The sequence below is a fragment of the Geospiza fortis genome, unplaced genomic scaffold (assembly GCF_000277835.1).
Source record: "Geospiza fortis unplaced genomic scaffold, GeoFor_1.0 scaffold81, whole genome shotgun sequence".
Lineage (NCBI taxonomy): Eukaryota > Metazoa > Chordata > Aves > Passeriformes > Thraupidae > Geospiza > Geospiza fortis.
The window spans coordinates 1,476,894-1,502,265 of record NW_005054318.1 but is presented as its reverse complement, the minus strand read 5'-3'; the positions used below and the strand labels follow the sequence as shown (position 1 = coordinate 1,502,265).

General features: G+C 46.4%; 1 protein-coding gene across 1 annotated transcript in view; it reads right to left on the bottom strand.

The window, feature by feature from the left end:
- Nucleotides 1–214: 214 nt before the first annotated feature.
- SDC1 (syndecan 1) overlaps nt 215–25,372 on the bottom strand; it is a 26,067-nt gene continuing 909 nt past the window's right edge. The window contains exons 2-5 of the mRNA XM_031056479.1: nt 4,904–4,985; nt 3,372–3,865; nt 3,064–3,193; nt 215–2,540 (exon numbers count right to left, since the gene is read on the bottom strand). Coding sequence (XP_030912339.1) covers nt 2,374–2,540; nt 3,064–3,193; nt 3,372–3,865; nt 4,904–4,985 — 873 coding nt within the window. The 3' untranslated portion in view covers nt 215–2,373. The remainder of the gene's footprint in view (nt 2,541–3,063; nt 3,194–3,371; nt 3,866–4,903; nt 4,986–25,372) is intronic.

The following is a 25,372-nucleotide window of genomic DNA, read 5'->3' as shown; positions in this document are numbered from 1 at the left end:
GCAGCTCACTGCAACCAGGACACTCAGGGCAGGGTGAGAGAGAAGGCAGGCCACCCTTTGACCCTTCAAGCGCTGAACTGAATCTCTGTGTTTCTAGCCCCAAAATTCACAGTTCTGTAACCCAAATTCCTTAAAGACCTAGGCGGTCCTAAAAACATCTACTTTTTGAAGTATTACACACAACAATGTTCACAGACAGACTGTGTCAGACACATTCTTGCCAAAATGCCATTTATTGCAGTATACCTTTACATGGCATACAGATAACCCAATGTTGCATCTTCTGTCAAAACTCATATTTCATTTGTACCACTTAAATAACACAGAATGTCATGTTTGTTTCACAAACTGTCAGTTAAGACTACCAAAATATACAGTTTTTTTCCTTTCCCCCTAACAAGGTTGTGAGGTACAACTGAATTTTACTACTTTATCTTCCTGTGCTTTACAAGAACCTTTTCATAGATAGACCTATCAAACATTTCTACATTCCTATACAAAGCAAAGAATTACAGCTGAAATTAACACCATCTGGTCATTGCATTAACCTATAAAATTCATTCAGTAAAAAAAAAAAAAAACAAACCCAAAATAAAAAAAACAAACAACTGAAAACAGAATAACACTAACAAAAAACCATAATGGTTGTTGCAGTTTTACTTAAAAAATCAGCCAGCTACACATATGCACAAGTTCTCCATGTGCATAAAGAAGAGTTTGGAATCAAGACATTTTGGGGTTTTTTCCTTGTGTTTGCAGCGAAGGCACCAATTTTAGCTGCATGGCAGCTCAGGAGCGTTTTATACTTCATTTAAATTACACAGGTTTTTAAGTTTGTCTGTTAGCGTGCAACATTTGTACCAACTGTTGCAATATTGTCCAATGTACTCTGATCATTCCCTCTGGCTCAACAGTACAAATATTTACATCAGTTGTAAACACTCCTCCACCCACCCCATACCTTCTGCACTGAGTGACGAGGAACTGAAGTGGCAAGAAGCTACCCAAAGGCAGAGCAGAAGTAAGGCTTGTACAGAACACCACACTTGTGTTCGCGCGGTTTGAGATGCTCTGGAGAACTCCAGACCCCCAGTGAGGCCCCAGTGCCTGACATCTGACAGCACACTGACCACACACAGCTTCAGGCATCCAGACTGTGCTCAGGGGGTGCTTTTCTGCCCTTACTAGACTGACATCCCTGGAGTGGCTTCTCTCCAAAGTGCAGGAACAGCTTCCAAGGAGCCGTTCCGGAGTAGCGAGAGTCAAGCACACCAACTGTTGTATCTGTTTAAGGCCACCTACACTCAGCCTTCCCCAGGCTCATTTCAGATGCTGCTCTACTCCTTAGCTGCAGCCATGAGGTGCTGCATCCCACCTCCCAGCCCTGTGTGCCACGGCACCCTGTGGCACAGAGGGCAGAGCGCGTTCCGAGACAGCCGTGGTGACCGGAGGTGCTACAACGCGGCCCTGGTCGCCTGCTACTGCCCAGGGTGAGATCAGACAGCAGGACAGCCAACCTCCACTCAGCACCTAGGAAAGGGAATGTCTGAGATGAGACTGCTTGGAAAAATCTACTTATTACCTAAGCCGAGAGAGAGAGAGAGAGGGAGAGAGAGAGGGTAGTGGGACAGCCCAACACTAATGGCAAAATTAGCTCTCCGCTTAGTTTTGGGGTTCTTGGGGTTTGTTTTTTGCTAGTGTATGTACCAGCTGCTTAGGAGCTGGTTCTGAGTATGGGATAATGCTTCCAAAATATAAGTTATTTTAAACCATGCGGCAGTCATTTGTTTACCCTGCCCCTCACACCTCCTTTTGGCAGAGATCAAGTTCAGCTTGATGTTTCATAGGCATTAAGTGCTCCAAATACAGCTGTCAAAAAGCTAGAGGATAGCAGTGTACCAAATGTCTGCCCAGCACAGCCACTTGTTACACTCAAAACACATCTATGAGTTAAATAGGAAGGACCCCTGCTATACAGAATGTGAGCACTGGTAATTGGTAATTCTTGCTAGCCCTTTCCCTAAATATCAAGAGTTTTATACATACAGTGCTCCCTTATCTTCTCCCCACCGCCTGTCCCAGCAGTCTTTAGATAAACCAAGGTGAGTTTAGGAACTTGCAGTTCCAATTCTGTTAAAAAAAAACAAAACAAAACAAAAGCAACAAAAAAACCAAGTTGTGCAAGAAAGCAGGGAATGTTCAATGAATCCAGATCTACTTTGTAGTTAAAAAATTTCCAATGGCAAAGTGGTAAGGGCAAATAACCCAATGATCATATGGCTTAAGTTTAATGCAAAGCACACTAGGAGGTCCACGTGCAGGGAGAGAAGAGTCCAAGAAAGATGGAATAAGAAGTGTCCTGAAGATCAGTGTTTATGCATAGAATTCCTCTTGTTTGTGTGGTTTTTGGTATCCTCCATTAGACTGTTTTGGTTCATCCAGTGAATAGCTGCCTTCATCTTTTTTCTTCATTCTGTACAGCATAAATGCAACTAGAAACACTGCAAACACCAAGCCTACAAGTCCTCCAGCAATAACACCTGGAAGGGGAGAAAAAGACACAGATTACTCTAAATGCCATACCAGATAGTGCTACTATGATTTTAAGTTCCAGATTGCTCCCTACCTATCCCTGGCTTAATGACTTAAATTACTGTGTCCTTCTGTCCCCTCCCAAACCAAGCATCTGCTCAAATACAGCAGCTAGCCCTAGGGACATGGATCTCCCACTGGGCCATGCTGCACAGCACACAAGGCTATGGTGTTCAACCCTGGTAATCTGACGGAGGCAGCCACAGAGAAATTTTACTGTAACTTTTCAGAGGAGTGAAGGAAGAGGTTTAAACAAAGCTGCAGATAAAGTAGCCACTGCTAGCTGCTATTAGCAGACTAATATTTGCCCCTGTTAGGGTTTTGACATCACAGAATCATCATCCTCATTTCAGAGGTCTAACATAAAAGGTTGGCATCCTTGCTCAGAGATGTATTTGCATAACTGCAGGTTCTTCCAGGGAGACTCCAGGAATCTGCTTTTACCAACTAGAAATCCAAAATATTTGGTACCTCCAAGAACTTCTTTTCTGTCCATAATTCCTGAGGCTCCTGCTGCTTTGGCATTCCTCTCAGAGTCAGCCAGTACTTCTGAGTTCTGGGTGGGGAGAAATTCCTCGTCTTTAGTCAAGATGAAGTCTCCCTGTTGGGACATACAGGGCAGGTTATTCATGTTTCTCATCATGTCTGTCCACCAACATAACCCATTAAACCAATCACTGTTTCTGACTAATTAACACCCATTCCCACCAAACCAACTTAGCACATGCTACTAAAGACTACATCTCCCTGCAAAGGGTGTCAGAACTGTTAGTCCTCACCGGGTCTCCAGAGCCAACTTCAGAAACCTCCTCATGTGTAGGAGCGACATCCCCCGGAGCTGTGGCTGCAGGAGTGGCAGCCACCTCTCCCTCACCATGGACAGTAGAGTGGGGCTCGGGCACGTCCTTGGTGTCTGGCACACCAGAACTGGGGATTTCAGGCTTAAGCTCATGGACCACAGCAGAGGCTTCTGAAGGAGTCACATGAACCACGGAAGGAAAGTGAGCAGTGGGACTTCTCACTGTTGTTGTGACTGCATGGCTTGTTGGTTTCCCATCAGGTGAGCCCAGGATGGATGCTTCGTCCTTCACAGCTACAACTGGTTTCTCTGTCACTGGATTACTGGTTGCAGGAGGAGACATTGCTTCCTTTTCAGTTCTGCTCTCAATCCCATGAAATGGCTGTTCACTGAAATCCACTGGTGCTGCCACTATTGAGGAATTAGTTGATTCTCCTGGGATTTTCCAGGTGCGAGACTGATCAGTCAGGGGACCTGCAAAACAAACAAACAAAAAATATTATCCTTGGCCAGTTTAGAGGCCTATTAATAGTTTCTTCAGGACACTGGTCTAAGGAGGATGCCTAACCTTCACAGTCAATTTTTATAATAACCAAAGTTCAGTTTGTAATTCCTCATTCTTTTCAATGGAATAAGGAAGGGACAGACCAACGTGGTATTCAGCAATACTTTGTTAGTCATCCATTTCTCCCCAAGGCAAAAGTGCCTGTTTGTGGTGAGGTTGACAAGGGAAATCTGCTTTCAGTACACTGGTTCCTCAGGGTAGATATCTGAGTCTTTTTCCATAAACACTTTTATTTGATTCAGAGCAGTCACACCTTCAGTCTCAACTGCATTCGGAACGGATTTCAGGGTCTTAATTTCTTCAGAATACAATCTAAAATACAAACTTGTGGCTGGAAGGAAGCAGAAGCATAGCACGCTTCAGCTTTCAATAGCTCGCTCTTTTCTCCCTAGCATCCCCTCAACTTCAGTACTGAACACCAAGGGTCTCTCTCATGCAGTTTAACAATCATTTTTATAGACTCTTCCCCCTACCCTAAATCCCCCTTATCACTTATAAAAACCTATGGCCCATGGGAACATGCACATCTGATGACAGATCAAGTTTGTACTTGATACATGTTGGTAGGCTGGGGTTTACACACCTTCAAACATTATCTCCTGCCTGCTCATAAAGGGCCTTGTTATGATCTCTCTTCCCCATGAGTGAAGAATCACTCCAGTTTCATAACATTCTTCACACATCTCACATTAGCAGTCACATGGAGTCTACCTCTGCTTCTGCTCCCTCTCAAGTCTCCTACAGCTCATTTTCTACTAACTGTTAGAATCTCAAGGAATACAAGATTAATAGATTAGGCTCCTTCTCTGTTCCCAGCTCTCATATTCTGGCGTAGATGTGTGTGTGGATTCCTCTCTCTACTCCCCTTCCCTTGGGTGCTTACTGAGATCTCAATTGCCACATCCTAGAAGGATCAAGCACTACCAGCACAAGTCCTAATAACTCACCTGCACCCGAACCTGAGAACGCGTCTTCCTCATCGCCAGATGAATCAAGGTCTTCAGGGGGTAGGTTCAGATTTGTAGTTTGCTTTAAAGAGAAGAGCAAAAAGATGTGTCAGTGATGAGATTGAAGTGATCAGGTTGCTTGCACAGAGTCTTCTAGGGGTTCCTAAAGGTCACACAAAATTTTTTTGTTCAGACTGCATTTTTTCTTCTTCCCTCATTCCAGCTCCCCTCCCCAGAAGAGTAGCTCTGGTGTTGGAAAGGTCAGTCTTGCTGTCTCCTTTCTCTGCACTGCTTCCAGGCTGCAGTTGCTTTGGGAAAGAAGAAAGCAAGGAATCCATTCAGTGTGGCATCCTGGGAGCAGGCAATGCCCAGTCCTTACCAGCCTGTTTCAGGTGCTGACTGTGCCTTCCCTATCTACCAACCACTCCATCTGCAAATCACTGCATTAATTCTAAGGAGCAGAAGGGAAGGCAAAATAGTTTGTCTTCTTTCCCTTTATGACTCAAATACTGTTCACATATCTGAAACCAAAGCACCTAGCTTTGGTCTGAGCTAGCTAGAAGGAGAATCCAAGTCCCTTTTTACTATGTGTGGGCACTCAAAATAAGTCCAGAGATAGAAGCCAGACTTCACTGTTCGAGAATAAGCCCTGAACTTTCTCCATTTTTACACTCCAAGGAGTGCACTACCCAGCACTGAAATTCAGTCGCTGAAACAAGAGGCCAAACCCCTGTTCTGTGGCACTTGTTTGTCAGAGCATTCAACACTCAAAGCTATTCAGGATCTCCAAAGAAGACAACACTCTTTCAGTGTTTACTAGTTTACCAATTACAGAATGATTATTTCATGCTTCTCATTAGCCTGTGCTGTATACACTTACTGCTCCTATCACTACAACATGCCTGACTCTCAGCTCATGACGAGCCTCAGGTTTATGTCTGCAGGGCTACCATTACCTAACCAGTCATTTTCCCTTCTCAGATTTCAAACCAAAACCCTTTAAGTCACTTCTTCCAAATTTCATCTTTTTGACACCCAACTACATTCCCCATTTCCACAAATTTTGACTTCTATCCCATCCTCAAGTCACCTTTGTCACCCCTTTCCAGCACTGCCATCTGCAAGTTTAGATGTCACATTGACTCATCCAAGCTGTGAGATCCCTATGATATGATCCCAAGAAGTGCAGTCTCATTTTATTATGTAAAAAAAGGACACATATTCTTGCCACCACTGTATTTCTCTAGCTTGCATTAACACAGTGTCACTTTCAAATGAATATAACATTCATCCTCATCCCAGGGAGAAGTTAGCCAGCACCAGTATGTACTGTCAGAATAATCCAGCTCTGTAGTTGTCACTTTATTTCCCACCATGGATGTGTTTATTGGTCGTATCTCCTTGTTATTCTTAAGATACCAGGTTTATCCAGTTTTCTCTTCCATCCTTAATACTTTATCCATTCCCCACATTTCCACATAACTAGTTTCCAAGGTGGTTAACTAGCCCATTAGATTCTACCTCTCTGAAGACAAGTAACCAAACTGCCACCAGCCTATCCAGCACCAAGATCTTAATAAGGCAATTATTGTAGCTATTTGATTTTTTTTAAAATAACAAAAAACTAGGAATAATACCCCCTCATACAGACATAAATTTTTTTAGCTGTTTTCTTCCCTACTGAAAATAAACCCCAAAGTACTATTCCTTAAGCTTCTGCAAGCATATTTCTAGAGTGAATTGCCCTTCGATCTCTTGCTTAATGGCAAGTCATGAGGTAATTTTGACTTTTAGATTTGTCCCTGCTTGTTTGCACTGAGCTTTTGCACCCTTCCACAGAAAGTAGGTCAGATAAGTACTTCCCATGTATTTTCCTTCTTGTGTCCAAGGGTGGTGACTCACACAGGCTGATCTCACTTCACTTCAAATATTAAAGAGTCTGAACTGTTGGTGCATAAAGAATAAAGAAAGAACTGCCGGCTGCCCAACTCAGTTCCCTCATGTGCCCTTCCCAGTACCTTCAGAAGATAAGTGAGGCCTTAGAAATGGCACTGTTTTTGTTGATGGGGGGTTGGAGACCATTTTTCTCTCTCACTTCTCACACCAGCAGTGGCAAGCACAACCCTTTGTTCTTTCACTCAGCCTGGCTGAGTGCAAAAGGGGAATGTGCTGCTAAAGGTGGGGGTTGCATTCTCCTCCCAGTGGGAAAACTTCCTGGAAGCAGCTAGAAAGCAAACTCTCCAGCTTTTTATTGAAGTAAGGCACTGCCAATACAGCTAAAGATTGTATCACCATACACCTTCAGCTAGGATCAAGGCTGCCTTCCCCCCAAATCTGAATATTCAGGGGTAGCTCACAGAGATTTCCAACAACACCTGGACAGACTGATTGCCTGCAGACCTCAACAATCCTCCTGAAAGGATCACAGACTGCCAAGAAATAAAATGGCAACTCTTGATCTTGACTATTGACCCCTTCGCCTTTAGGGGTTTAATAGGTGTGGCTTGTTCAGTTGTGCCACATTTCCTTTGCTCATAAGGAGTGTGTCCAGCCATCCTACCCTTAATACCTCCCCACACACCTGAGCTCTGAGCCTCTTCCCAGGCTGCTGCAAGCTCTGCTTCTCCACAGCCTTTGTTATGTACCCATTTGAGTTCTAGTTTGATTCCTGTATCTGAGTAGGGATAGCGAGGTCCTCCTCAGAGGAGAGAAGCCCAGGGCAGCTCAGCCTAAACCAAGGGACACCCAAGGTGTTCCAGGGCAGAGCTGTCCAGCAGCTGCTCAGCACCAATTCTCCAAATACGACCCACCAACCCCTGAGGCTGGCTGCTGCACATAAGAATAATAGAAAACATGAATCAGGATCAGCAAAGCCTGCTTTCCACAGTTTTATATGAGAACTTAGTGAAGTTACATGTCCCCAAGGGTCTTGTCCCCTTGTCCCAGCTGCTCCTCTGGGCATTGTGGCACCTCCCTTTAACCAGGCAGCTTGAGGCTTGGGATCTGAGAGGGACTTTCTTTGGCCCAAATACTCAAGGGAAGTACAAGATTATGCACACGTGGATAGCAGTCAGAATACCCACAAAATGCTGTAATTTTGTGACATCATCCAATTTCATGACACATGAGCATTAAGGAACATTTGCCCAATTTATGTAACTGTATGGTTATATAAGGACTATATATATATAAAATTTCTTGCTCCATAAATTACAGCTTCAATGGGCATAAAAGATGGTAACCTCCCCACAAAACACAAGTACTGCAGAAGGGCCATACTTCTATGATGATCTGCTGCTGAAGGATTTCAGACACAGCAAGGTTAGAAAACACTGAGTCAGGACAGCATTGGAAGGGACTGAACTAATTTGGGTTTGCATCAGGAAGACAGACTGTGCTGTTCAAAGAACAAACACCTCATGGTCAAGGTTTTTCAATGACCTTTTACTGAAGCTGACTTACACCAATGGGAAAGGTTTTGATTAGCCAAGAGGATTAGGGGCACAGAACACTGGGTTATGCTATCATACAAAAGAGCTGAAAATAATTCCAGCTTAAAACAAGCTTGGTCTACCTTTCTGAGAGTGGATCTCGGATGGTATCTCATGTACTCTAGTCAAAAAACCTTTACATTCTTATCGAGCACCTACAACATGTTGCTTTTTTACCGTTTTACAAGCTTGTATGGTTTTATTAGCAGTTCAGACAACTGGTTGGAAATACTTGTCCTGTCCTTTTGAGTTGCTGTCACTGAATTCAGTTGCATGTGAGGGGTAAATTTTTTAACTGTATTTTTGATATGCTTTAACCAGTTCTCATTAACCAGTGGAAGACCCTCTTCCACAAGGATCAAAGCAGCCTGTTTAGGGGAAACCCTGGGTGACTGTTAGCTTCTGCTCTTGCTGAGCACTGCATTGTTGCAGAACAATAGTTATTCAGTTCTGCTGGGACAACCAGAAAGCTGCTTAGTGGCATCTTCAATTTAATCAACAATGGGCCAGGCTTTCACAACTCATTAGCAATATTATTGGATCCAGAAGGCTGACATAGTCCAGACTTTCTTCTTTTTTAAAGTATCATTTCTAACTATTCTTCAGTCTTCATCTTGGTCAGAATCTCAAAGCATGGGTCCTTCTGGGCTTATCCCATCAGCTGCTACAGAGCTCCCTCCTGCTACAGCAGAGATCTGAAGCACTCTCTCATGATGAGGGGGAGATTTGTAGTTGATTAGTTGATCTAACCCTGCCCCAACTGGGAACCACATTTATTTAATTTGATACATGCAAAAGGAAAGAGCTTTTCTCAAATTGCTCTTTGAGGTAAGCAAAACCACTGGCTTTGCCACAAGCTGCTACAAGCCCTTAACTAGATTAAGGATGATTTGTATCCAACTCTTCTTAATCCAGTTAGTGATCTGCAGTGTCAAAAACACTTGAAATCCTCCATTATCTGAATAAAGCTGTTAAATTTGCACATTTATTTCCCCTAATAAATCCTTCTTACTCAGCTGAAAAAGAATGAACTGTAATGAGCTCTCCCCCCTCAAACAGCTCCCTAACCATCCTGTGAGAGTATTGCAACTGCATGGGAAGGAAAACCAATAGTTTGCTCTTGTTTAAGAGATACACAAGAGCAAGACAAACATTTGCCCTGTAAATTGGCTACAATAGAGCATCTAGAAGAATACTTTCAAAAGGATTTGAACAATTAATTCTTAAATAAACTCAAACAGAAAGGTTTGTCTTTCACCTTTTCCTATACACTGAAGAGCAGAAATCCTATCTGAGGAAGAGCAGCACTAAGAGCTTCTAACATCAACATAATATTGGTATTAGTGTGGGGGGAAGACAAAACCACCTGCTGAAGGAAACTTTAGCTTTGTTAAACCTTGATATTCAGCAGTTAATAGCCCACAGACAATTAACTCCAACCCCAGATGTTCGTGGTCGGGAGACAGCTTCAATGGTTAAGGTGGAAAAAAATTTAAAAAGAAAACCACCCAACAACCAAAAACAATCCAATCATATAAAACCCACCAGCAGCATCCTCACCTATCCCCCTTCTTTTACACACATACAGACTCTGGAATTAAGCTGGCCATGCAGATCTTCTCTTTAACAGTCAGCCATAAATACTGGAATAGCAGAAAGAGAGCTGATGCTTTTATATGGCAAGTCAAGATTGAAGCTTGCATGCAAGCCTGTTACACCAGAACTCAGCAGCAGTGTGGCACCACCTCACCTAAATTCTCTTGCAGTTGTTTCTCCTGCTACTCCACTGCTCAAAAAATACCCTGGTACTCCTTGGTAAACCCTGGTGCTCCTTGGTGATCACGTAGGTTAATGAAGTATTTCTCTTCCTAGAGGAGCCAAAGATGCAGACTGACAGCGCAGGCCAAAGACAGCTACCAGCCATCCCACACACAGTTCAAAGGCTGGACAGCCTAGATTTAAGCAGTATTTTATCCCTGGCTAGTGTTCCAATCAAGGACTGCTGTGACAACGGGAGTGTTGGAACTTTATGGTCCCTTCCAACCCAAACCCTTCTATGATTCTACAAACCAAGTCACCAGCACTTCTTACTTCCTAGTGCCCTCCCTGTTTCAGATGGTGGTGTTCCCCTGAGCCCTCAACAACCTTTTGATGTGTATCAACAAGCTTCAGCACCCCCACCCTTCCATCCATCAATCTGTACACCTGCAGCAAGGCTGGAGAATGGCTCAAAGGGTGCTCCTTCCAAAGAGAAGCAAGTGGAAAGCAAAGGGAGCTCTTTTGCTCAGCAAGGCAAGCACCATTTTAGCAGAAAGAGGTAAGCAAGCCAGTTAATCTGACTACTTGTCTATCAGACCATTATTAGACTAAAGACATATGGAAAATCTTGGTTAATTGCATTCTTACTGGCCTCCTATTTTTGCCTGGTGACTTGAGAGAGGAACTATCTTTGAGGGAGTTGTGTTTGAACTCCCTGATCACCACACAGTGGTTTCCTCTTGGCACTCAGCTCTCAAAGGCAGCAAAACACCTTCCAGCAGCTGCTCAAAACAGGATGAGAGCTCTTGGGATCTATTCCACTATGGGGAGAAAAAAAACAGACTGCAGACTGCCCACTGTTCACTAGGCTGTGATCCTCCTTTTCTTCAAGCTGTAGGAGCACACCCTGATCCCTGCACAAGATGCAGTGGCCAAGGAAGAGCATCCAGCTCTTCCACAGGCAGAGCAGCCAGTGTCCCAATGCTTCCAATGCTCCACACTATTGCCCAATCAGCTTTACATTTTCTCCTTAGAGTGACAGGGCAACTTTTTTAATTAAGTAGGGCAGAAACACAGTAATCAACATGCCAAGAGCAAAAATGAACCAGCCTGTCGCCATCAGGTTAAGTTTCACACTGTACAGCAGGGCCCTTTTAACTCCCACCTCCCACAAGAGCATGTCACTTCATGCTTCCTGGACCATCCCCTGCACGTCTGTTTGTGCACTTTCATGGTGAACCAGATCAGGGAACTGCTCTTGTTAAACTAAACAAAAGGAAAAAGAAAAAGCAAAAAAAAAAAAAAACCAAAAACCAAAACCAACCCCCCCCCCCCCCCCCCCCCCAAAAAAAAAAAAAAAACAAACCAACAAATCCAAACAAAAAAAAAAGTAAGAAGAGGATAAAATATCATGCAAAGAATTTTCCAGCAGGACCAGTTTCCCAATCCTACTCAGTGCATGAATGCAAAAGTGTTTGTGTTGGCACAGGGCACAGTGTGGCAGCCAGGGCTGCTTAAGCATTCACACAGGCTCACAGCCTGCACTCTGGGATGCTGACACTCATTCCCCAGCCTGCCATGCATTATGGAAATGCACATCACCAGACTGCAGGCAACACGCAAATCAGAGCCTGACGCAGAGGGCCACACAGGTTCATACAAAAATGAGCAGGGACAGGGGCTGTAGGGAGAGTTCTGCAGTGTCTGCTCATGGATAATGTGTGTTCCAAGGTCTGACAGCAGTGCTTCTGAGTTCTCCCAGTCCTCCTGGGAGCAGGAATACACAGTAGCAAAGGCTACACAGATGTCTTGCTCAAACCAGAGCAGTCCTGGGACACCTGAACTTTACAGGAGGCCCAGTGCACTTGCCATTTATTCCTGGACAAAGAGTACATTGAACATCCTTCATCAGAGAGGGCTGGGCAAAGCTGGAGTGGCTGGAGTCCCAGAGGGCTATGGATTCCTCAGCAGGGGAAGCTCATGGCTGTGCCCATGGCAGCAGGGACAGCACAGCAGCTGTGCATGGGAGCCCTCTGTGCCAGCAGTGCACAGAGCACCATGCCAGCTCTGATGCAGAAGAGCTCAGCTGCCTCTCAAGTCCCTCTCAGCCAGCTCCACCAGATGCCTGCTCAGTCCCTCAGCAATAGAGAAGTGAGTTACAGCCTGTGCTCCTGCTTTTTCACCTAGACTGTGTATCAAACAAGGAAGTTACTACACACTGCTTTCACCCACACCAACCTGCTCCTTCCAGCCAAGCAATGCAGCCCAAGCCAAAGACTGAATTTCACCACAGACCAACACATGCACAGACGTGGCACACAACAGGCACACAGCTTAACTCTATGTCAGCGACAGGCTGTCACAATATTGCCAAAAGTGGGGTCCCTTTTGTCTCCCGCGTTCAAGGCAGCCCGTGCTTTGAAGATGCAGTCTAATGAGAAAGCTCATTTCCCTGCAGCTAATCTCATGAGAAGCAGCCAGTTCAGTTTTATGTTATAAACCACTTTTCTTTAAAGATCCTTCCCTGCAGCTCTTTAACATACTTGATAGTTCAGGCATTTGTTTCTTGAGCTAGCAAAAGAAAGCCACAGCCAATGTATAAGCTCAAAGGGTTGTGCAAAGTAGGTGCAGCTCACTGAGGCCATCCATCCTGGGAAATTAATTTCAATCTACTTAAGCTGGCTTGAGAGACGAGCACTGAGCTGCCTAAGTCAAGACTAGGCAAACCTAGCTTGTCTTAAAACCCTCTGACTGAAAGTCACCAGCACTTCCTACTTCCTAGTGTAGCAAAACCAGCAAGGAAGAGTCATTCTTACAGCAAAAGCCACTTCATCTGCTTGTTTAAAAAGAAACAGACCAGGAATTGCTAGGTTTCAGCAGAGGCTGGAGGTGGGCCACCCATCCCTGAAACCTGACAAAGAACGGCTAAAGAGGGGAGCATGCTGGCAAGCAGAGAATCTTTATGAAATGGAAACCTATCCAGCAGAGGACTCCAGCAGCCCAAGCCCACACATTACCCAGGCGTACTGGTAACTACAGCACAGATAAATGCAACCCTCTTGCCAGCAGAAGAAATGAGAAGGGACAGGATCTAAATACCTGCTGCCTCTTCCTCCTGCACACATGCAGCCCCTGCTGTGGAGTTCAGGTGAGAAAGAGCAATTCACCTCACACAAGGCATCAGCAGCCACGGCCACTTTAAATAAGAGACTGGACTTTGCAGTGCTGCCTCCAGCACATATAAACACACTGACCTTATGTCTTCTTTGCCAATTATTCCCAACCAGCTGACCTGTGGTGGAGGCAAATTCCTTTCCTTGCCCCATCTCTTGACAGCACTCACCCTGCTCAGCGATCAGCACTGAGAAGTGTCTTTGCAGCTAAACTTGCTGCAGAACCAGAGCTCCTGACAAGTGCAACAGTGGGCTTCAGACTGCCTGGCTGCTCCTGGGCAGCAGTGTGGGCTGGGGAACCAGGCTCCTTTCTCCACACACCTCAGAAACCACCCAGCTCCTAGCAAAGCAACCACTGGCATTACAGCCCTGAGGCTGCTGAATGGAGCCCGGGGCAGTGTCTGAGGCAAGAGCTGCAGGTGGTGAGTGGCCCCATTTGTTCCATTTGGGACTGGCTTGTCCCAGCAGCCCTGTCAGCTCCAAATGCTCAGCGAGGGGCTGTGGGCCATGTGCCAGGACACTGAGGGGCTCGGCCCTGCATGAGGGACCCGGCCCCACACCCGGGGGCTTGGCCCTGCATGAGGGGCTCGGCCCTGCATGAGGGACCCGGCCCAACACCCAGGAGGAACCCGGCCCCGCACCCGGGGGCTCGGCCCTGCATGAGGGACCCGGCCCCTCACGCTCCTCCTGGCCAGGCCGTGGCTGCAGGTCAGAGCACAAGCCTGCAGCACACCAGTGTGAGGACATGGCAGAGGCAGCTCAGGGATTTTGGTCCCACGGGAGCACAGCTTGCTCTTGTCACCTTCAGCCAGTCAGCTCAGGAAGTCCCAGCTCAGAAATCAGAGGTGAGGCTATAGCAAAGCAAGATGGGGTCTGTGGCGTCTCAGGTCTTCTAATTGGGGTGGTGGCACCCTGTGCATCGCTGGTGCCTCCCAGCAGCACCAGAACACGTGTGCCTCTGGCCTAGGGAAGCCTTTTTCCTGGAGAGAAATGCTGTGCAACTTGCTTGGTGGAACTATTAGCCATTTCAAATGAGCTCCATGGCAGCTTTAATGTGATCAACAAACTACCACAAACAGTGCTATGGCTGCACAAGTGCTCTGACCTGAGCAGATGTGGTCCCAGAAGTCAAAACCCACCTCATCACTATGCTACACAGTATTCTGAGGGGGAAAGACACTGTTCTGCTTCACCTGAGGAAGAGAAGCCAATATGCTGCCAGGAACAAGTGCCAGACAAGAGAAAATGCAACAGCCTTCCGTGTCCAGACACAAGGATAGGAAAAGACTCAGGTTCTTATTTCAAGAGTTTTCTTCTTCTCCACCCTGAAGTCCAGCAATTACCTAATGTGAGATATGCCAAGGAGCCAGGAGACCAAGCTCTAAGAGTTCTTGAAGGATCACAGAAATATTTTCAGTCTACTACTGATATGTACAAGTTTCTAATTTGAGCAAATTGCTTGCAGTGCTATATTAAATTAGTGAAATCCAAGTTTCAGATAAAAATCCCTAGTGTACCAAACTAAAAAGCTTGTACTTAGGGTAGGACTTGTGGCTCCTAGCAGCTAGGATGTTGTTTAAACCTCAGCAGAAAGATGAACTTGCAACCCTGGAGTACCAAAGGTCTCAGCTAAAGCCATTGGTAAACTTAAGTAAGACTACTTAAACTTACAAATGCTTGGCCTTGCAACAACAAAAAAGCTGACCAGGTGTTCCAATTAGTTACAGAGAGTTACAGTGGAACTGCCCAGATAATGTTTTATAAGAGGATGTACTCTACAGCAACCGGATATGGACAGGACAACAAAAGTTACCTTCTGTTTGCTTACACCTCAGTGACAGAAACACCTGCCAGCTGCCAGGCCTGCTGCTATCAAACTCTGCTTTATCTTCCCAGCTGATCTGCTCACAGTCTAACTTACAGAACTTACATCAGCTCCTTCACATCACGACAACACCCCAAGCCTCAACAACCCAAGACAAAGCCTCCTTGACTGCTTTTGTGAAAATTCCACATTTTCTTCAGAGGGATGCACAATGAAGTCTCCAAGGCTTGTGAAACTAGTTTTTGCTCATGTTCTGGGGTGACAGGACCTAAGCCAGGACAGCTAACAATCTGTATTTTCCATACATGCATCCCAGACTTGTGTTCCCTTGGAATGCTGCATTTCACTATAAATGTAACACTCAACTTCTCAGATGCAGCATCACCACCAGCCCTTTCAACCACAACCCCCACTGAAGAGCTGATGGATCAGGGGACTGGAAGCACCCAGAAGGAGCTGCCTGGCTTGAACAGGCACCAATGCAATCTCTCTCTCACATGTGTACACCAGTGGCAGGACCAGGGACATCCCAAAACCTGATTGCTTGGTGCTGTTGCTTGTTGGTCTGGTACCAAGAAAACCTTGACTATTTGCAAGTGAGCTACAGAAGCGAAACTTGGGCAGCAAAATGAGCCAAGAGTTGGCATTCTACAGCACTCTTCTGATTTGGTCACAGCTAAGCTCCAACCAGTTCTAAGTGACTCTGTTGTTGCTCAGCAGGGCTCACAGCAGCCAGGACCAGTCTGCTAGGAATGAACTCATGAGTCCCAATCGACAGCCAGTGGCTGGACTCACACAGACCATGCAGGCAGCTTTACATTTTGGGTTTGACCCAATGCAAGGCAGTTCCTGCATCTTGGCAGGTCCTACACTAGCACACAGTGGATTCAATGATCCTTGTGGAGCTCCAACTCAGTATATTCTATGATTCTTGGTGTTCTTTTTATGTTTGTTTCTATGGCTCACCATTGCCAGCTTAGATCTGATGAAATCAAGTCTCTCCCTACATTATGAGGCATGCTATCACATTGTCTTATCCACAGGATCTCAGTGTTGACTAAGCCAAGGTAGTTTAGAATGCAGAAGTCATCCCTGTAACAGATGCAGTTACACTGCCATGACTAAGCCATTCACAAGGACTGGAACATCTCCACCTGAAGCAGGAGGCATATCTCAGGTCAGGAATACCCTGTTCCCCTATCCCAAGAGTCTTCTCAAAGAGGCACTTTCACCATTACCCCCTCCTTCCACAACAGTCATAGCAGCTCCTGAAGAAAAGCACTATGCAAGTGTTGTGGGTGCTACTGGTCTCCTTGGAATAAGCAGCAGCAGCTCAGATGGTCTTTGGGCACAGGCTGGACCACATTCCACTGAGTTATTCTAAGGTGGAACACAGTTCAGACTGCATGGATTCCCTCTGAGAAACGTTCATGCTCACAAGCACTGGAGCACACAGCCAGGGATGTACCCACATGAAATGGCAGAGACCAAGCTCACAGCACTTCCTCCTAGGACACTAATGGTCTCTGTGCTCAGGTTTACAAAAGCACTGCTAATCCTGAACATGCTACAAAGTTCTGACAGCAGTTGCCCCATTCACAGTTAAATTATGCAACACCTCAGTGAGATTATAGGAGCTGACTGGTGTACTTCCATGCTGAGTCATGAGGGTGTTGAAGTAGCATTCCAGTGATGAAGCACCAAATGAAATCCTCCCACCAGAAGGAGTCTTAAAAAACCCTGCTGCTGCAATGGTGCTCCAGTCACCTACTGTTCCACTCATCTAATTAATGGACATTAGGCATTTCTTGACCAAACACCTACTGGATTAAACTGACTCTGACCCAGTCACCCAGTTACACTGTTTCACACCACATCTGTACAGCAGAGCCCTGAATGAGGGACTGTTACAAGGTGAGATAAATCAGAGCTTCCTTTTGATCTCAGCTATTATCCAAGCCTCATCTCCTGCTGTCATTTTTGGGCGTACAGCTTGTTCACCTGTCTTCCCCATGGCCTTCTTTCAGAGCAGCCACCAAATCAGGTGGGGAGGTTAGAGTTTAGTGGGAGATGCTACCATGCTTGTGCACTTGGGATGCTCTCCTGCCTCATATGGGCAACTGTAAGATTCCAAGCTGTGATTTGGACATCCCTGTGTTTTACACACCTATACTGTGAAGAGACAAGAGCCACTTCTGTTCCATTAGACCACTAATGCCACTGCTGACAGATTGACAGGCACCACGACAAGTCAATAAAACAGTGCTAAAATTTCAAGGCAAGGTGAATGCTTTACTACCAAGTTACTCCTAGCACAGCATGTCCCCTAGTTCAGACCAGTTTCTGTCAAGAGGTGCCATCAGTATAGCCAAGATGTGACATAACAACAGATCAAACTTGTAAGACACTGTTCAAACATCACTAAGTTGAAGATATTTCATATATACTAATAAATGTCAGGGTCTACTCCGTGACTACCAACTCGAGCCAGCACATTATCCCTCTGAATAAAGCAGAGCACAAAATGCTGAAGGACCATGTTATGGGCCAAGTCTAAAAGCACAGCCTGAACCACTGGCATGAACCAGCACGATCACAACAACACTGAATGCTGTCCCAGGCATGCAGTATTCACCTTGCAATCCTCAGCTGATGGATTACACAGGACTTCTCACACAACTGTACTTGCTCAGCTCTCTGAATTATCCGAAACAGGTTCAGTTTTCAAGAGAAGAGTTGTGATCCTCTATTGTGAACTTTCACTTTCTTTTACTCGATACTGCAGTTTTCTCAACTTCATAATATTCTGGGCCTGCAGCCAGAGACCCACTGGCTACATCATACTAGTAAATTAAATAATATCAGAGAACATCCCCAGGCACCAGAACACCACCAATACCATCATATTATTAGAATGATTTATGGCATAGTTTTGAGCCTTGCCAAGCAGTATGCCCCCAAATAAGCACAGGAAGGTTCTCAGCAGACAGTCTGCTGAGGGGGGTGCATTACAGAAGAGGCGAGACAATTAGATTTCCTACACAACTGTGGCTCTAGTGTTTAAGTTGGTCACAAGACACCTTGTGTCAAACGTGCTTGACTGTACTGGGTTTGCATGGTAGGATTTTGGTAGCAGGGGAACTACAGGAGTAGATTCTCTAACATGACAAAACTTCCCCTGTGCCTGACAGAGCCAGTGCCAGCCAGCCAGGACAGACCCACTGCTGGCCAAGGCTGAGACCATCAGTGACAGCAGCAGTGCCTCTGGGATAACACAGTCAAGAAGGGGAAAAAGTTATTGCACAGGAGTAATTGTAGCCAGAGAATAGAGGAGTGAGAATATGCGAGAGTAGCAACCCTGCAGACCCCAAGGTCAGTGAAGGAGGAGGGACAGGAGGAGCTCCAGGCCCCAGAGCATAGAATTCTCTGCAGCCCCTGGTGCAGCTGTGCCCCTGAAGCCCATGAAGGTCCACAGTGGAGCAGAGATCCACCTGCAGCCCATGGAGGATCCTACAACATAGCAAGGGGACACCCAAAGGAGGCTGTGACCCCATGGGAAGCCCATGATGGAAGAAGCTCCTGGCAGGACCTGTAGCCCCCATTGAGAGAGAAGCCCACAGCAGACCAAGTTTGCTGGCAGGACCTGTCACCCTGTAGGGGACCCAAGCTGGAGCAGCCTGTTCCTGAAGGACTGCACTCCATGGAAGGGATCCAGACTGGAGCAGTGATTTAGACCTGCAGCCCATGAGAAGAAGTTTGTGGAGACAAACCCTTTGCAAGGGACCTCACACTGGAGCAGGGGAAGACTATGAGGAGTCCTCCCCCTGAGGAGGAAGGAGCAGCAGAGACAATATGTGATGAACCAACCACAGCCCCCATTCCCCATCCCCCTGAACTCCTGGGGGGAAAAGCTAGAGAATCTGGATTAAAGTTAAGCCAAAAAAGGGAGGGGGCAAATGGGGACAAAATGTTTTTAAGGTTTGGGTTTAATTCTCGTTATCCTACTCTGAATTGATTGGTAATAAATTAAATTCATTTCCCCAAATTGAGTCCATTTTGCCTGTGATGGTCACTGGTGAGGGATCTCTCCCTGTCCTTATCTTGACCCACAAGTCTTTTGTTGTATTTTCTCTCCCTGCCCAGCTGAGAAGGGCAGTGACAGAAGCTTCAGTGGGCACCTGGTGCCTTGCCAGGGTCAACCCACCACATTTACTTACAAGCACCAGTGTAGGAACATTTGGTGAATTTTTTTAACCCCTTATGGCTGCATGCTGGGTGTTGGGGGGAAGGCACACTGAGCATTTAACACTCTTGAGCTACCAGAGTAATAACTTCTAATTATGCATAATCGCATATTCCAGCTTGTGTAGAAAGAAGCTCACCAGTGTTTCACAGCTCAGTGCAACTACAGATGCAGACTGGGGAACTTTTTGCAGGTTAAACACACTTCAGAGGGAGCCGGTGCTGCTGCAGGATTAAGCCAGCAGCTTTCTTCTGCAGGCCATGAGTCAGTCGATGTGAGAGCACGATAGCACAGCACTCCTTGCCACTGCCCAGACATGCCAGAGTCAGCCTCTTTTGTTCCGTGCTTTGTTCACTGATGGGAAAGTAGTCACGATCTAGATGATTCCTCCGTTAGGACAGAAAGAGATTTAGAAGTCAAAGCTGTCTAGCTGCAGGCTGTTGGGCAAGTTTCGATGCAAGCCTCACCACCACTTTCCACTGCATGGAGGTGCCACTCACACGCTGCTAGAGCCAGTGAGGTGGACAAATCTCATTTGGCCATGAGATCTGCTGGTGTGAGAGTCTCTGTCATAGTTTCATAAGCAACAAGAGCACAGCAAGTGAGTGAAGAATATCACACATATTAGCATCTGTGTTAGATACGAATTCAGGCAAGCTTTGTCGTTCCTCTACTTTCGGCTTTACCCATCAGCTTCCTGACTGAAGAAAGCCTGGACTCTGTCCCTAAAGAAGATCCCTATTAGCTGGTCAATGGGATAACAAGTTCTCTCCTCTGCAGATGCTTTTAGCAGAGACTGATGTTTTGGTAGATCAACAGGCTGCTCTGAGCTCCTGTGGTTGTGCAGAGCATAGGTATCAGATCTCCCAGATCACCATGCTAGGGACAGGGCACACAGCCTCCAAACTCTGCTGTCAGCTGGATAACAAGTAGCATGTGACAGGCACAGATGTCTCTCTCTATAAATGTATAGCTATATTTGTATTTCTTCTCTCTTCTGGTCTCAAAGCATAGGAAAAGACAACATGGGATCCTGTTCCAGGACAGGAAAGAGCCAGGTAGTCTCTTCCTACAGTACTGTAGCTGCCAGCTCTGATCCCCAGAGCATATACAAAGGAAGGCTTCCTATCAGCACAGCCACAGGAGCACCACTGCTATGACATGGAGCTTCACAAGAGCTCTCATCTGGAACTCGTTACATTAATCACCACTTGCTCTCTAGAAAGCAGACTGGCTCCACTCACCCCTGCCCACCTCTGGCTTCAATCTACAGCCTGTTCCTCCAGTAATCCCTATATGAGCAAAGGGCTGGACTGGAGCTGCTGCCTGCCTCTGACCAGGATGTGTACAGCCACCAGCATTAGGAACTAATTAGCAAGAGCTTTCCTGTGTACAGCACAGGACAATCACGGTCTGCAGTGCCGCCCAGAAAGCATTCAGCACACTCCCCTTCCAACTGGAACAGAGTTCAAGTTTCCTTACATTTAAAAGAGGCAACAAGCTCCTCATCACATGGCAGAGGCAGACAAAGAGCAAGCCCCAGTCTCCAGCTATGGTTTGTGTGTGCTCAGGTTATGGAGCCAATGCACTCTGAGGAGTTGTTGTGTGAACTGGCTGTACTCTGCAGAAGGTTGCCTGACAGGAATGTGTGCCTGGGACTGCCCACAGCCAAAAATCAAGACTGTCAGCCTTTGCTTCTATGACTGGCAATCAAGACATTGACATTACTGCACAGGCAGTGTAGAAAAGCTGCACAGTATGACAACACAGAGCCCTCATGCATGGCAGGATACCCATGAGTAGTTTAAGCTGGTTGGCAGGCAGTTTCCTATGTTATATCAGCACCCTTGATTTAGTCAGGAGTCATTCTGCAAGAGCAATCCAGAAGACCTTTCAGTTATTAGAAAAGCCTGAACACCAAGACACAAAATGAGTGGACATTAAAGAGAACCATGATGCAAAAACATGGGCTATGGAGAAGATAGTTCTGCCAGAGAGCAGAGTAGCAAGACACAGAGCTGAAGCAGCAAGAGTTCTTCAACTGAAAATACCCCAAGGAGTTTCTAACTAGAAGCCTAGCAGGGAAAGCCATGACTTACAACACCTCCATGACTCAGTTGTTACTGCAGCTCCAGTGACTCAATGGGAAGTTCTATTGCCAACTCCATCCAAATCCCACTAACACACTGGTTCCCATCCAGCAGAGCAAGCCTCACTGGTGAGACTGGTCTCAGCAGCAAGATACAAACATTACAGTGGAGCATGGCAAGGAGCCCAAGCTAACAGACTCCATTGGACCCATGCCGGTTCCACAAGACCCAGAACGCCGACTGAAGCCAAGCGCTGCTTGAGAAACAGAGAGCTTGGGAAACCACCACATTAGCAGATGTTGCCCCACAAGAGTTACTTGTAGGAGGTCCAAATGTTATCTCACCTTGAGGTGAGGCTTCACAGAGCAGTAACTTTTCCATGTGCAGCTCCACAGTAGAAAGGGCACTGTCCCAAGTTTCTAGCCAGGCCAGATAAGGCTTATGGCTGTGGTACACCAGTAGCCAGCTGAGCAGCAGCTCAGGTGAAGCACACTCAGCTCTAACTCAGAGACCTGTTAGCAGAACTGACACTCAGCACTCCAAAGGAGGCACCACATGTCTTCTGCATTTAAGAATATCTTCTCAACTCAGAAATGAGCCTATAAGAAACATCAGAAGTCCTTGCACTCTTTGTCAAAACAACTTCCCCACTGTAGGTTCACTGCCTATATCTAAGTCTAGAGAGTAACAAAAGCTCCTCTCATCTAATCCACAAATAAACAGTGTCTTTAAATATTACAATACTCTGATGCTTACCCAACGGCTCACAACCATCCCCCCCAAATACAACCACTTATGTTTCTGCTCATATATATTCTGCTCACTTCAGAATGCTGAGATAGGACCCAGCTATAATCCCTAATTTCTTCCACATTCTTTAGCAGAGCAAAACTAGAGTTACACTGGAACAGAAGGGAGCTGCTGTTCTAGCCAGCAGCTGATGCTCCCCACTGCTTTGTTAGTTCTGTCCAGTCTGTTTGTTTATGGAGAGAATTACCATTTATTTCCACAAATAAAAAGTCATCACTTTGAGCTAAATCGCTCTCAGATAAAGGCACCAGAGTAAAGGTGTTGTGCTCCTCTTATAGGCAACTTGAGATCTAGCCAATAAAGCCTTGACAAAGCAACTCGCCTTGGAGCAGACGTGCAGGGGCTGGTCAGATAATCGCCCTCTTTGGCTCCACTGATTACATCGCCTTGACTCTAATGAGGGCTTAAGCACCCAGCACACACAGACACCTACATTTAGGTGCTTCAGCATCAGCTGAACGCTGTCCTGAGGGACTAGTGTCATTTGAACATAGCAAGCCCATCAATCTTCAGCTGTCAAGGAGGGCTGTATTAGACGTCTTCTACTCTTTGTTATCTCAAAGCTATTAGGATGAAAACACTAACGCTGCAATGCTGAAGCACTGCAATTTTATAATTGGCAGCACCTACTCAGGAAAAGGCCCTATCTTCTCTCTCCCAAGAAGCTCCCTCCTCCCTGTAAGGAGGGCCTAAAATCCCAGCTCCTCAGATGCCAGAAACAAGTGTGGACTGTCCCTCTCAGGGGTATTAGTATGGTTCTTGGACACAGGAATCACTTCAAACAAGGTTAGGACAGAGTGCAGGTATACAGGCTGCCTGGAGACATCTGAGTACAGGCAATGCAAAACACATACTTAAAATGGACCGATTTTGCTGCTAAAACAGCAGCCTACATTTCAGGTTTGTGCACTAACTTAATTTTAGAAGGCTTACAGATTTCTTGCACTTGCTGTAACTTGTCTCAGGTTGTTAGAGAGGATTGTTTGTTTCCAGAAATTTCAGAGTGCTGCCATTAAAACGTTAGCTCTTCTCACCACTTGAAACTGAGAGAAACCTGGAACAAAGACTACAAAACTGTACCAGAGCCCCCTTACACTATACACACTCCAGCTCATTTGCTGCTGCTCTACTCAGAGCTGACCAGATACAGCAGTCACCATTTCACCGGGAGGTGGCCACCAGCAAGTCAGTGTTCAGATGGAGAAGGTCTGTTTACAGTGCTAGATGAATATTGTGACACTGTTCTGTGCATACTGCAGAAAAGAAGTGTTTCCTCCTTATCCACTGCCTGCATGTTTAACAAGCAAGCTCGACTACCCAATTTCTTCTAACTAGTTTATGTTCAGATATGACATCACCCTTGGAAAAAGGTTTGGCCTGCTCTGGTAAGCTTCTGTCAACCACCAGCATACACCTACACCAGACAAAACAATCAGAACCCTCCTCCTCTAGCCATAGGGGTTGGATTGCCCACTGCCCTCCTGCAGCAGGATCAGCTGGCTTCTGGGCAGTCTTATACCTTGTAAAAGTTTCCATTTTAGAGAATAACAAGGTTAAACTTTTAAAAGGGTAAGATGTATCAGCCTTCTCATTTCAAGGAAGTCTATGTCTCCATCATAATAACAGAGGGCAATTACTCTCATAAAGAGTGTTTCAAGCAATAAAGTGTCACCTTGAAGGAGACCAGGAACCTCCCCAGTTATTCCTGCAGGTAAGAGTACTCAGGAAGAAAACAACTATTGTTTGGCCAGTTTCTTGCTCCTGTTTATTATTCCAATGACAACATGCATAGATGAGCCAAGTTACACAGCAAGAGCCAAGGGCCAAGCCATGTGCCAGCAGCAGGGGCATCCATCCCAACAATGAGACCACCAAGAACCCAACACTACCATGGCAATGCCCACAGCATGCATTCTGGCAGATTCAAAGTACTTTGCAAAGCCACTCTGCTTCAACACAAGAGGTTTTCAGACACTCAATGCAAAATCATAATTATTCCAGATGGGTGGGAAAGGCAGATTAGTCCCTGTCACTGACATTCTGACATGGGGAAAAAAGCCATGTGATCACCAGAAGGGAAACAGCCTCAGTGCTGAGTCACCCTGGAGAGCCCCAGGACCTCTGCTGCTCCGTGTGCTCACCCTTGAAACCCCTTGAAAGGCCAGCCAGGCCTGAGCATCTCACAGGCACAGGAGAACTCCAGACAAGCATTTACTTCATGTCCTTCTTATTTCTAGTAAGGAATATTTATCACAGGGGAATTTTATCCAAATAGAGTACAGCGGCTGCAAATTAACTGCAGTTTCCCCACTTCATTAAGCAGAAGCTTACTCAGAAGTTGAGAGCAGAGCCCTCCTTCCATGGAACAGTGCTGCCTACACTCACATGTTTGTAATTTTTAGCCATCTCATAACGACTCACTGCCATGTGGGCCAGGAGGGTCCACGCTCAGAACTATAGGCAAAGTTCACAGAGAGAATGGTACAGCAAAACCAGAGGTATTTTGAGCAGCTCAGATCCCACTGTGCACTTTGTTCTGCCACTCCTTATCTGACTGGTGCTGCAGTTTACCCCTAAGCAAGTTTTAAATCAATCATTTCAGAAAGAAAAAGCCCCACTAGTTTTACTTTGATGGCCCTGGCTGCTCAAACTACCTCATGCTCCACCTTTTCCTCCTAACTCGTCCAAAGGGAAAGACTCCACAACCGGTGCACACTCGGGTCTGGTGGGGGACCACATGGGAAGCAAAGAAGCGTGTTCCACATCTCAGAAGAAAGGGACGGGACTGGGGCTTTGTGGCCCTCGAGGCACGGCCACAAGATCTCCTGCCCCGCACCCTCCGACCGCACACGGGGCTCGACGCCGCCCAGGCTGCGAGCACAGACCTGAAGCGGCGAGCACAGCACTTCACGAGGCTGCGGGGCCGGGTTTCCGCGGAAAGGCTCCCGCAGGCGGGGCGGGAGCAGGAGCAGAGCCATCCCCTGTCCGCGGATGACACCTGGCGGCTGCTGCTGCTGCGGGACCAGCGCGCCCCGCGGCTCGGGCAGCCCCGAGAGCTGCTCCCCGGGACACGGCAGCC